The sequence below is a fragment of the Pempheris klunzingeri genome, chromosome 6 (genome assembly GCF_042242105.1).
Source record: "Pempheris klunzingeri isolate RE-2024b chromosome 6, fPemKlu1.hap1, whole genome shotgun sequence".
NCBI lineage: Eukaryota > Metazoa > Chordata > Actinopteri > Acropomatiformes > Pempheridae > Pempheris > Pempheris klunzingeri.
In genome coordinates this window covers 28648791-28662024 of record NC_092017.1, presented here as the reverse complement: position 1 = coordinate 28662024, position 13234 = coordinate 28648791, and the positions used below count along the sequence as shown (strand labels likewise).

Below are 13234 nucleotides of genomic sequence, written 5' to 3'. Positions count from 1 at the left end.
AGCAGTACAATAGCGGGACAACAGCAGTACAATAGCGGGACAACAGCAGTACAACAGCGGGACAACAGCGGGACAACAGCAGGACAACAGCGGGACAACAGCGGGACAACAGCAGGACAACAGCGGGACAACAGCGGGACAACAGCAGGACAACAGCGGGACAACAGCGGGACAACAGTGGGACAACAGCAGGACAACAGCAGTACAATAGCGGGACAACAGCAGTACAATAGCGGGACAACAGCAGTACAACAGCAGTACAATAGCGGGACAACAGCAGTACAATAGCGGGAAAACAGCAGGACAACAGCGGGACAACAGCGGGAAAACAGCGGTACAACAGCAGGACAACAGCAGTACAACAGCGGGACAACAGCGGGACAACAGCGGGACAACAGCAGTACAATAGCGGGAAAACAGCGGGACAACAGCGGGACAACAGCGGGACAACAGCGGGACAACAGCGGGACAACAGCAGTACAACAGCGGGACAACAGCGGGACAACAGCGGGACAATAGCGGGAAAACAGCAGGACAACAGCAGGAAAACAGCGGGACAACAGCGGGAAAACAGCGGGACAACAGCGGGAAAACAGCGGGACAACAGCAGTACAATAGCGGGAAAACAGCGGGACAACAGCGGGACAACAGCAGTACAACAGCGGGACAACAGCGGGACAATAGCGGGACAATAGCGGGAAAACAGCAGGACAACAGCAGGAAAACAGCGGGACAACAGCGGGAAAACAGCGGGACAACAGCGGGAAAACAGCGGGACAACAGCAGTACAATAGCGGGAAAACAGCAGGACAACAGCAGGAAAACAGCGGGACAACAGCGGGACAACAGCGGGAAAACAGCGGGACAACAGCGGGACAACAGCGGGACAACAGCGGGACAACAGCGGAACAACAGCGGGACAACAGCGGGAAAACAGCGGGACAACAGCGGGAAAACAGCAGTACAATAGCGGGAAAACAGCAGGACAACAGCGGGAAAACAGCGGGACAACAGCAGTACAATAGCGGGAAAACAGCAGGACAACAGCGGGACAACAGCGGGACAACAGCGGGAAAACAGCGGGACAACAGCGGGACAACAGCGGGAAAACAGCAGGACAACAGCAGGAAAACAGCGGGACAACAGCGGGAAAACAGCAGTACAATAGCGGGAAAACAGCAGGACAACAGCGGGACAACAGTAGGACAATACTAGGACAACAGCAGGACAACAATGGGACAACAGCAGGACAACAATGGGACAACAGCAGGACAATACTAGGACAACAGCAGGACAACAGCAAAGCATACAAACACAGGAAGACAGACTGAGATAATCTGAGATACTCTAAAATACACCAAGACACTCTGAGAAACACCGAGACACTCAGATATACTCAGACATGAACTCAATGAGACTGCCTGACTAAATACATAATAACAAATGAATGATAATAATTCAGACACACTGAGATAGGACTGTATTGTGTAAGAGTCTATTTACTTACATTCTACGGGTTTAAACATGTCAACGGGAGTAAGAAAAATATATTGGTGAAAGTGTGTGTGTGTGTGTGTGTGTGTGTGTGTGTGTGTTGAGACCTGCAGCGACCCACTTAGAAGCTGTTTGAGGTGTGAAACCAGAGAACAGCTGAGCCGCGTTCTCCAACATTAACCCAGATAGGAAGCAGACCGTCCTGCCGGAGCACAGCAGCCTCACATCTGACTGCTGCTGAGGGCCTCAAACCATCAATCACTCTGAGATAATCTGAGATACACCAAGATAATCTGAGATACACCGAGATAATCTGAGATACACCGAGATAATCTGAGATACACCGAGATAATCTGAGATACACCGAGATAATCTGAGATACACCGAGATAATCTGAGATACACCGAGTTAACCTGAGATACACCGAGATAACCTGAGATAATCTGAGATACACCGAGATAATCTGAGATACACCGAGATAATCTGAGATACACCGAGATACACCGAGATAATCTGAGATACACAGAGATAATCTGAGATACACTGAGATATTTAGAGATACACTGAGATATTTAGAGATACACAGAGATAATGTTAGATATTAAGAAAAACACTAAAACATTCATAGATGCACTGTGCTATATTGTGAATACTGTGAGATCTTCAGAGACACTGTGTTCAGAGATGGATGTAGAGATTTAGAGATACAGATACTAAGAGTGTGATGCTAACAGACACCTGCTGCTCAGTGGAGCATGAAGCCAAAAACGGTCCTCTTTTCGGGTGTTAAAGTACCCCGACCTTCCTCATGGTTGGGCCCATAGAGCCTGGAGGACTAGCGTCTCAGGCCTGCTGAGCTGGCTAACTTCCTGTTAGCCTTCCGCTAACTTCCTGTGGCTAACTTTAATAGGGATGAACTGGTTTAGTTGTTTGGCTCCTCTACATTTTCCACATGGATCAAATTGTGATGGTGAAACTTGTTTGGTCACGGTTTGGCCACTATGACAAACTGGAGACCTTCCTGTGGGGGTGGGGGGGGTCTGTCTGTCTGTCTGTCTGTCTGTCTGTCTGATTTCCGCTCTGGCTTTCTTAAAGTGGACATGACATCAAATTCCTCACAAACAAAAACAAGAGGGAACTGCTTCACTCCTCCACGAAGGTGAAAACATCCATTCAGGCCTTAAAGAACAATGAAGGAATCATAAAAACAGCCCTAACATTTACTATTATTTATTATTGTTGTTACCATACAGATAAACCAGCTGAAGGACTGAAACATTAAATGGAGCTCCTGACTGATTATCGTCAGCACTTTGACACCTTACATGTCACATCTGAACTGATCTTTATCATCAACATTAAACTCCATCAGCTCACATTGTGTCAGAGATTCATCCAAACCGGTCGGCTCGGCGGCTCATTTACGTATATTTAGGACTCCGTATAAACCGGATCAAAGGACTCGTTGAGGGTAAAACTCGTCACTGAGACATTTGTGTTATGGGTCCACATGTCAAATCATCAACATCATCAGTAATCACTTCTGGAATAAAGCAGCAGACGAGACGAATATTAAAGAGGAGGAGAAGACTGCATCAGGGAATGGGAGCCATAAATCAAACTGTAATTGGTAATAGGTAGAGAGTGTGTGTGTGTGTGTGTGTGTGTGTGTGTGTGTGTGTGTGTGTGTGTGTGTGTGTGTGTGTGTGTGTGTGTGTGTGTGTGTGTGTGTCTCTATGTGTGTGTGTGTGTGTGTGTGTGTGTGTGTCAGAGCAGAGCCTCCATAAAGACGATGCTGATTTAGTGCTGAGTCCATCAGAGAGGAAGCTCCTCATCACAGTCGTCATGTGACCGTGGACACACTGCTGCTTTAACAGGCTTTAAACAGGCCCCCCCCAGAGGGTCCAGTCCTGCCCCCCCAGAGGGTCCAGTCCGGCTCCCCCAGAGGGTCCAGTCCGGCCCCCCCCAGAGGGTCCAGTCCTGCCCCCCCAGAGGGTCCAGTCCTGCCCCCCCAGAGGGTCCAGTCCGGCCCCCCCAGAGGGTCCAGTGTCAAAATGACAGCAGACAGTTTTGTACTCTTACACTAAACCAGAGGAAACCTGTGGAGTCATTACTTAAAGGTTACTATGCTGTGATTTTACTGCTCCGCCCCCCTGGAGATCAAACTGGGCTGCATGTGGCCCCTGAACTAAAATGAGTTTGACCCCCCCCCCCCGGTCCACAGCCTCTACGGGTGCCGTCACAGCCAGCAGAGTCTCCGTAACACCCACCAACACACAAGGCTTCAAATGTCCCACAGCTGAAGTGCTTGTGAAGCTGGAGTGAAGCTGGAGTGAAGCTGGAGTGAATCTGGAGTGAAGCTGGAGTGAAGCTGGAGTGAAGCTGGAGTGAATCTGGAGTGAAGCTGGAGTGAAGCTGGAGTGAAGCTGGAGTGAAGCTGGAGTGAAGCTGGAGTGAAGCTGGACGGCTCCTGGCTCGGGTCTAAAGTGATCAGTGAAAGTGTTTCCTACAAAGAGTCAGCAGAGCTCTTCATAAAGCTCAAACTGTGACGCTGCTTCACTCATCTGGACACATTCAGACTGTCGTTGTGTCTGAGACCTGATTCAACATCATGTTGAACTAGAAACCCTGAAAGAGTGTGTGTGTGTGTGTGTGTGTGTGTGTGTGTGACTGACCTTTGGCCTGCTGCAGGTCTGAGCTCAGTTCCTGCTCTGATTGGTTGGGAGGCCTGTAGGGTGGGGGCTGTCTCAGAGGGGGCGGGGCTGCACCTGGTTGCTGTGGAGACAGAAAACAAACTAACTAACAAACATGGCCTCTGTGTGTGTGTGTGTGTGTGTGTGTGTGTGTGTGTGACTGAACCCTCCAGCTTGGTCTGCTGAGGCGGCGGCGCCCCCTGCTGGACGCCACAGGCCTCACAGCCTGAGGTCACTCAGCCAGGCTGTGTTTCCAGGTGTGAAACAGGTTTTTACACAGAACCCTTGAAGACTGAAGTCTTAACGTGAAGATTAATTGTTGTTTCTTTCAGTGAACTCTGGCAGGAGTGAGTTTCATGACGAGTTCTTTCAGAGCCTCTTTTTTGTTTCCAGTCACACCTGATTTCATTTGTCAGCACTTATTCTCCCACTGATCCAGGGTCAGCGGTGATCAGACCCTTTATTTCCCCTTCTTAGGATTCATTTATCTCACAGAGCTTAAGTTTATTTCACTTACTTCTTTATTACTGTTATTATTAGAATTATTATTATTATTTGTATACTGTGCGGTATTAGTACTTTCACTGTGCGGTATTAGTACTTTCACTGTGCGGTATTAGTACTTTTACTGTGTGGTATTAGTACTTTCACTGTGCGGTATTAGTACTTTTACTGTGCGGTATTAGTACTTTTACTGCTAACAGAGTATTTTACTGTAACAGAGTACTTTTACTGTGTGGTATTAGTACTTTTACTGTGTGGTATTAGTACTTTTACTGTGTGGTATTAGTACTTCTGTCCATTGAATCAAACGCTGTCGTTGCCATAGAAACCAAACATGAGGAAGATGCTGCTCTTACCGGAGACTCTGTCCTCTTCGCTTTGTGTTTACTGTAGCTGGGAGCTGTCAGAGACACAGGCTGAAACACACACACACACACACACACACACACACACACACACACACACACACACACACACACACACAGGTTATGAACTTCACAGCATGAGTTTGTACTGTGTGTGTGTGTGTTCATGTCGGACAGGTGGGCTCATAACTGCTAACCTGACACATGCTAACATGCTAACATGCTAACACCAACATACAGGCCTATTAGGGAACCAGCACGACGACAGGAAACTCTGCTGCTGTTCAGCCTGACCTCGTGGACGCCTCATCTGGCATCATGTCTGCAGCAGTTAATGCCTCACATCAAATCTACAAAACTACACATTCAACAGCAGCGACACTAATCAAAGTAAAGCACAGCTGTAGGGGCACCCTTTCAAAATAAAACTTGCAGAGAAACATTTCCGGTGATGTTAGCGGTCATAATTTGGTCTGGTTTAAGCAGCCAAACTCTGTGGTTAGGTTTAGGAAACGGTGATGCTCAGCGTGAAGAGGAGTACGACAGTTCTGTATGTGAAGTTACATCAGTTAAAATAACTCAGTGCTGACTTTTGGTTTGGTTTTCTCCCGAGTCAAAGTCTGAACCATCAGACCTCCTCGACCTCCACACGGTTTTATTTTTTATATTGTAAACCAGTCTTATGTTGTATTATTCTATTTTAGACTGTACATATTTTATATTTTCATATATTTGTTCCTTTTTTACTATTGTTTTTGTGCCTTAAGTGTTGGTTGTCTTGTGGGGTGTCTGTCTGTACTGCTGCCGTGACAAAGTAGTTTCCTGTGAAGGATTAATAAAGGAACTATTCTAAACTGACACACGACAGGCTGTTTCTTTTAGCAGACAGTTTTTGTAGCCGATATTTTGCCAAAAAGTGAGCCGAATCGGCCGTTAGCAGCTCCTGTCTGCAGTGGATCCCTGGATGTTCAGACAACTGTCAGTGGATCACTGAGAGACTGAAGGAACCTTAAAAACAGACAGATTCTCTATGAGGTTCTGCAGCCTCTGTTTTCTGGAGGATTATTCTGGACGGGCATCAGAGACGGCGCCAAGCAGCACGGTGAACATTTCCTTCGCCACCTCCCCTGTGACGTTAATATAGTGTGAATGGGGCGTGTTCGTACCCGTGGAGTCGCCGACAGGCTCTGGACGATGAAGACGACGGGGCTCGGAGCAGATTTGATGGCATTGACGGCCTCCTCGTGACTGGCAGCTCGCAGGTCAACACCTGACACCTGCACACAGTGAAATGTTGAGATTAGAGGACAAATACTTCTTCTCCTTTCTCAGGTGTGACGCTGTAGGTGGAGGAAAACATGTTATACTTCACAGCTAAACACGTTTTGAAGGGTAATACCGGCACTTTTAATCCTATTTACACATACACTTGTGTCTAAATGACTGGTACATACAAAAAGTTCAGTAGATCAGCCACCAGACTCCATTCACAAAAACATCATTTCTTTTAGCTGTCAGGACACAGGAGCTGCTGCTCTGCTGCTGCCTCCATCAGTTAGTGTGTTTCTGTCGTTGTTTGATTTGCTGTTCTAAAGTGTTCAGATCCATACTAACCCTGTAAAACACCAAAGTCATACAGTACAATACAGTACAAAGTCCTGTGTTCTGTGAGGTAAAATGGGTGTTTTTGTCAATGGAATCTGGTGTGTTTGCAGAGAACAATAAAATGGCCGTAAAACAGTCTTACAGGTCAGAAAGAGACAGAAAGTGAAGTGAAGTACACAGCAGAGTACAGTAGAGTACTTAGGCCTCATGGTACTTAAGGTTAGACTGTAGCTCTGCAGGCAAAATGTCTTTATTTTTATCTTTGTTTAACCAGAAACAGACGTTTATCTACAGAGCCACCAGACTCCATTCATGAAAAGACTCATTTTAGCTCATTATGTATAATTTCAGGGTTAAGTTCTTTTGGTGCACACACATCATGTCCTCCCAATATATAACTATATAACTGTATATAACTATATAACTGTATCACCAGAGGCACACTGGGACTAAACAATTCATTTTACAGCCATGAAGCTGAGGCGTACACTACTGCAGCTGTGAACCCAGGTATTAGACCGAGCCCTACCTCCAGGATCTTGTCTCCGGTCTTCAGACACTGTGTTTTAGCTGCAGGGCTGTTCGTTAAAACCTGCTTGATGAAGATTCCCTTCAGTTCCTCTCCGTTCCTCAGGCGCTTGATGACGTGACGACCTCCCACGATGCTCAGGCCCAAAGACTGGCCGTCCTCGGGCCACACCTCCACCCTGCGGGGCAGAAACACCACTTATGGTTCTTTTTTTATATATTATATATATATATTGTTATATTTTTTTAAACATTTTATTTTGTCTTTAATTCTAATTCAGTATCATAACTCATTTATATTTAATGTTTTCTTCTTTCTGACTTCTGAGTACTTTTTAATTCTACTTTCTTATTTTTCCTGGTGTTTACTGTGAGCACCAACACAGCAGGAGCTTTTCTTAAATAAGTCAGTAAATACACCTGATTTTGGTGACATTTACCAGTTTAAGTGTGTGTGTGTGTGTGTGTGTGTGTGTGTGTGTGTGTGTGTGTGTGTGTGTGTGTGTGTGTGTGTGTGTGTGTGTGTGTGTGTGTGTGTGTGTGTGTGTATGTGTGTCTCTGATTGACTTCATACTTTCTGGAGATGAAGGTCAAGAACATTTTTACTGTTTCAGCCTCATCAGGGTCACAAAACACTTTTAAATTAGTAATAAAGTAAAATAAATAGAACTATTAATGAATTACTTCCAAATCTGTCACACACATCATTTATTGATACTAATCTTATTGTGATTAATGAAAAGCACAAAGTGTTTTTAAAGTGCGGCAGCTCAGACCTGTTTTCCACATGACTGGTAAACCTGTTGATGTGTGTTACCTGCGGGGGGGTCCCCAGTGACTGAAGGTGGGGGTTTCCTCGCCCTCCCCCTCCTCTCTCTCGGGAAGAAACGACCCTCTGATTGATAGAGACGCTCCCCCCTGGCTCCGCCTCTTCCTCCTGTCAGTGTCGGTCATCCTGAGGGACAGTTTCACTCATCAGATTCACAGAGAAACAACGTCTTTATCCTCTTTTCTGCATATGCTGCTGTATAAATGACTGCTAGCTCTGACAAGTGTTGGAGCTGGTCCAGTACAACGAGCTGCAAAAGAGATTTGATCTTCAAAGAAACCAGAGTCCACTGAGAAAAACAGTGATTTTAGTTCACAGAACACAGGAGTTATTGGTCGACTGCTGCCTGCATCAGTTAGTTTGTTGTGTTATTGGGTATATTGTGCTGAATCTGAACTAAACCTTTTAAACACCAAAATCACACACTAACACAAACAAAACAACCAGTCCAGAAAGCAGTAGAACAGCAGCTCCTGTGTCCTGTGAGGTAAAATCAGTGTTTTTCTCAATGTAGTCTGGTGTGTTTGAAGAGCGACATAACGACTGTTTGTGGTTAAACCAAAAGGATCTTCCAGGTCAGAAAGAAACAGAAGTGCAGAAATAAAGAGTCAGTAACAGCATTAGTGCAAAAACAAGAGATATAACAAATATAAAAAGAAGAATTTTAGAGAAAAAGTTTCTAAAATGATGCACAAATAATATATATATATATAAATAACAACTGAAACTGAAAATCTGGAAAAGCAGTAAATGTAAATAGTAACCAGATGTGACCAGAGCAGGTGTCAAACTGGACGTTACATCAATAAACACGTTTTGATTTGATTAAATAACTTTCACCATAACACTATTAAACTCTCTGACTCCTGCCTGGAACAGACTTCACTTCATTCCAGGACTTTCCAGTCAGTGTTACTACATGTTTAACCAGGAGAGGGCGACACAGGACTGAGAAACAACCAGGAGGACACACAGGGAGGAGGAAGAAGAGGAGCAGGAGGGGGAGGAGGAGGAGGAGGAGGTAGAGGGAGGAGGAGATAGAGAGAGGAGGAGGAGGAGATAGAGGAGGAGGTAGAGGAGGAGGAGAAGGAGGAGATAGAGGGAGGAGGAGGAGGAGGTAGAGGAGGAGGAGAAGGAGGAGATAGAGGGAGGAGGAGGAGGAGGAGAAGGAAGAGATAGAGGGAGGAGGAGGAGGAGGAGGAGAAGGAGGAGATAGAAGGAGGAGGAGGAGGAGGAGGAGGAAGAGATAGAAGGAGGAGGAGGAGAAGGAAGAGATAGGGGGAGGAGGAGGAAGAGAAGGAGGAGATAAGAGGGAGGAGGAGGAGAAGGAGGAGATAGAAGGAGGAGGAGGAGAAGGAGGAGATAGAAGGAGGAGGAGATAGAGGGAGGAGGAGGAGGAGGACGAGGAGAAGGAGGAGGAAGAAGAGATAGAGGGAGGAAGAGGAAGAGGAGATAGAGGGAGGAGGAGGAGGAGGAGGAGACAGAGGGAGGAGGTAGATACTGACTCTGTGTCTGTGTCGGTCAGAGTGAGCTCAGAGTCGACTTCACTGTCTCTGGAGTCTGGAACACCTGAGAGCACAAACAGGACAGAGGTGATGAATAAAGGGTCACTGCTGTTTCTACAGTCTGCTGAGGGAACGACTGCTGGGTACAAAGAGTGACCAGGAACAGACATTAGTGCACTCAGAGCCACCAGACTACATTCACAAAAACACTAATTTTAGAGAACAGGACACAGGAGCTGCTACTCTGCTGCTGCCTCCATCAGTCAGTGTGTTTGTGTTACTGAGTGACTTTGGTGTTTTAATCACAATATCTGAGTAACACAACAACAACACACTGACTGATGGAGGCAGCAGCAGAGCAGCAGCTCCTGTGTCCTGCTCTCTAAAATCCCTGTTTTAGTGAATGTAGTCTGGTGTGTGTGCTGTTTGTGGTTAAACCAAAAGGATCTTCCAGGTCTCTCTCTGTAGGGATCCTTTCCATGATGCTGTCACACACTCAGAATAACACTCTGAGCCTGTCAGTGGATCAAACACTTTTACTACCTACCAGTCGTTCAGACACCAGGATGTGGACAGAGAGGATCATGGGTAAAAAACACAAGGATGATAACTGTGATCTGTTAGATATTTATTCTGATCAGATCTTCATCCTGATTCAGGACTGAGCTTCATTCCATTAATTCTGTATCTGAGGTCAGAATCTCACACTTTCCTTACTGTAGCTGTTAGCAGAGCTTTCGACCACACCTCACTGCTTTCTTCAGTGAAGGGAACCTAAACACGAAGAAGGCCATGGGATGATGTGGTCGAGAGCTCTGTTTGAATCTGTGTCCCTGTGTTGGGCTCCGCTCTCTGACCGACTGTGGGAGGAGGGAATAAAGATTCAGACCCAGCAGCAGGTTTCCTGCAGACGTGACGTCCTCCTGGTCTGAACCCAGCAGGTCCTCCTCATCCAGGAGCTGTGTCCTCCACGTCTGGAGGAGAAAACAGTCCAGTTACACCACAAACCACCTACTCTATAGTGTGTGTGTGTGTGTGTGTGTTAGTGTGTAGTGGAGGTCTATAGTGTGTGTGTGTGTGTGTGTGTGTGTGTGTGTGTAGTGGAGGTCTATAGTGTGTGTGTGTGTGTGTGTGTGTGTGTGTGTGTGTGTGTGTGTAGTGGAGGTCTATAGTGTGTGTGTTAGTTAGTCAGTGTGTCAGTGTGTAGTGGAGGTCTATAGTGTGTGTGTGTGTGTGTGTGTTTGTGTGTGTGTGTGTGTGTAGTGGAGGTCTATAGTGTGTGTGTTAGTTAGTCAGTGTGTTAGTGTGTAGTGGAGGTCTATAGTGTGTGTGTGCTAGTTAGTCAGTGTGTCAGTGTGTAGTGGAGGTCTATAGTGTGTGTGTGTGTTAGTTAGTCAGTGTGTCAGTGTGTAGTGGAGGTCTATAGTGTGTGTGTGTGTTAGTTAGTCAGTGTGTCAGTGTGTAGTGGAGGTCTATAGTGTGTGTGTTAGTTAGTCAGTGTGTCAGTGTGTAGTGGAGGTCTATAGTGTGTGTGTGTTAGTTAGTCAGTGTGTCAGTGTGTAGTGGAGGTCTATAGTGTGTGTGTGTTAGTTAGTCAGTGTGTCAGTGTGTAGTGGAGGTCTATAGTGTGTGTGTGTGTTAGTTAGTCAGTGTGTCAGTGTGTAGTGGAGGTCTATAGTGTGTGTGTGTGTTAGTTAGTCAGTGTGTCAGTGTGTAGTGGAGGTCTATAGTGTGTGTGTGTTAGTTAGTCAGTGTGTTAGTGTGTAGTGGAGGTCTATAGTGTGTGTGTTAGTTAGTCAGTGTGTTAGTGTGTAGTGGAGGTCTATAGTGTGTGTGTGCTAGTTAGTCAGTGTGTCAGTGTGTAGTGGAGGTCTATAGTGTGTGTGTGTGTTAGTTAGTCAGTGTGTCAGTGTGTAGTGGAGGTCTATAGTGTGTGTGTGTGTTAGTTAGTCAGTGTGTCAGTGTGTAGTGGAGGTCTATAGTGTGTGTGTTAGTTAGTCAGTGTGTCAGTGTGTAGTGGAGGTCTATAGTGTGTGTGTGTTAGTTAGTCAGTGTGTCAGTGTGTAGTGGAGGTCTATAGTGTGTGTGTGTGTTAGTTAGTCAGTGTGTCAGTGTGTAGTGGAGGTCTATAGTGTGTGTGTGTTAGTTAGTCAGTGTGTCAGTGTGTAGTGGAGGTCTATAGTGTGTGTGTGTTAGTTAGTCAGTGTGTTAGTGTGTAGTGGAGGTCTATAGTGTGTGTGTTAGTTAGTCAGTGTGTCAGTGTGTAGTGGAGAGAAGAACCACTAAAGATCGAGGACTCAGCTGATCCAGGTTTCTCTCTTTACTGAACTCCTCCTCACCTCCTCGGCTCCTCTGGACAAGCTGAGTTTCCACTCCTCCCAGGATGGAGGAGGCTTCCTGGGGAGGGAGCCCGTGCTCTCCTCCACTTTCTCCTTCGTCTCCTCCTCCTCCTCCTCCTCGTCCACGGCCATCTCCCTGCCCTCCTCCACCAGCAGGAGGCCGGAGGTCCGGGGGAGGGAGGTGTAGCGAGGCAGACCTCCATCCAGGATCAGCTCCTGCTCCTCCTCCTCCTCCTCTTCCTCCTCCTCCTGACGAAGGTCTTCTGGCAGGATGGAGCCGTCACCGAAACCCTGAAACACAAACAACAGAAAAATAGATCAGTGAAAAGGTCAAAGGTCGAATCAGGTTTACAAGAAGTTTCTGATTCAAGTTTGAGGTGAATCTTAAATCCAGTTTGGCCTCTTGGTTTGATATGATGTCACCTTTCATGTTGAAAGACCCTTTAAAAGGTGCACTGTGCTCAGCATCAGATCAATATCAGAGTCCATGTGTGGGCCAGAGAAATGAAACATATTCTGTAATTATGGGTTTTTCTCCCCCTGGTCCCCCCCTGTCCACATCCTGGTAGGTAGTAAAAGTGTTGGAACTGGTCCAGTAGATCACCAGTAGATCACCTCAGCCAGCAGCCACCAAACGGGCTGCAATGGCTGCAACGTGATCCTTTGGGACAACTGCACCTGATCACAGTAGGTCCACTAAAAGAGCTTGTTTGATCCACTGACAGGCTCAGAGTGTTATTCTAAGTGTGTGACAGCATCATGGAAAGGATCCCTACAGAGAGAGACCTGGAAGATCCTTTTGGTTTAACCACAAACAGCACACACACCAGACTACATTCACTAAAACAGGGATTTTAGAGAACAGGACACAGGAGCTGCTGCTCTGCTGCTGCCTCCATCAGGTAGTTTGTTTGTGTTACACAGATATTGTGATGGATCTTAAAACACCAAAGTCACACAAAAACACAAACACACTAACTGATGGAGGCAGCAGCAGACCAGCAGCTCCTGTGTTCTGTGATGTAAAATTAGTGTTTTTGTGAATGTAGTGTGGTGTGTTTGATGAGAACGACATAACGGCTGTTGTTATGTAGCTGATGTGGTTTCAGCAGGATCCTTTAACACATTTTAATCGACACCCTGCAGCCAATCAGAGCGGAGTATTCACGCAGACCGTGGTATGAAGTCACGTGTGTGTGATGGACGTACATGAGAAAGTCACTCACAGACTGAAGTAGAAGGACATGTGTGGGTGAATACAGGTGTGTGTGAGTGTACACGTGTTAAACATGAATATTTACTCCTGGATATGAAGATGGAGGAGTGAAAGTTCTCCTGATGTTTCAGTTACGGCTCACAGGTCCTTCTGTTG

General features: G+C 46.3%; 1 protein-coding gene across 1 annotated transcript in view; it reads right to left on the bottom strand.

Annotated features, from left to right (window-relative positions):
- patj (PATJ crumbs cell polarity complex component) overlaps positions 1-13234 on the bottom strand; it is a 109538-nt gene that overhangs the window by 54274 nt on the left and 42030 nt on the right. The window contains exons 19-26 of the mRNA XM_070832976.1: positions 11863-12153; positions 10413-10497; positions 9524-9587; positions 8007-8144; positions 7191-7368; positions 6223-6333; positions 5048-5107; positions 4170-4269 (exon numbers count right to left, since the gene is read on the bottom strand). Coding sequence (XP_070689077.1) covers positions 4170-4269; positions 5048-5107; positions 6223-6333; positions 7191-7368; positions 8007-8144; positions 9524-9587; positions 10413-10497; positions 11863-12153 — 1027 coding nt within the window. The remainder of the gene's footprint in view (positions 1-4169; positions 4270-5047; positions 5108-6222; positions 6334-7190; positions 7369-8006; positions 8145-9523; positions 9588-10412; positions 10498-11862; positions 12154-13234) is intronic.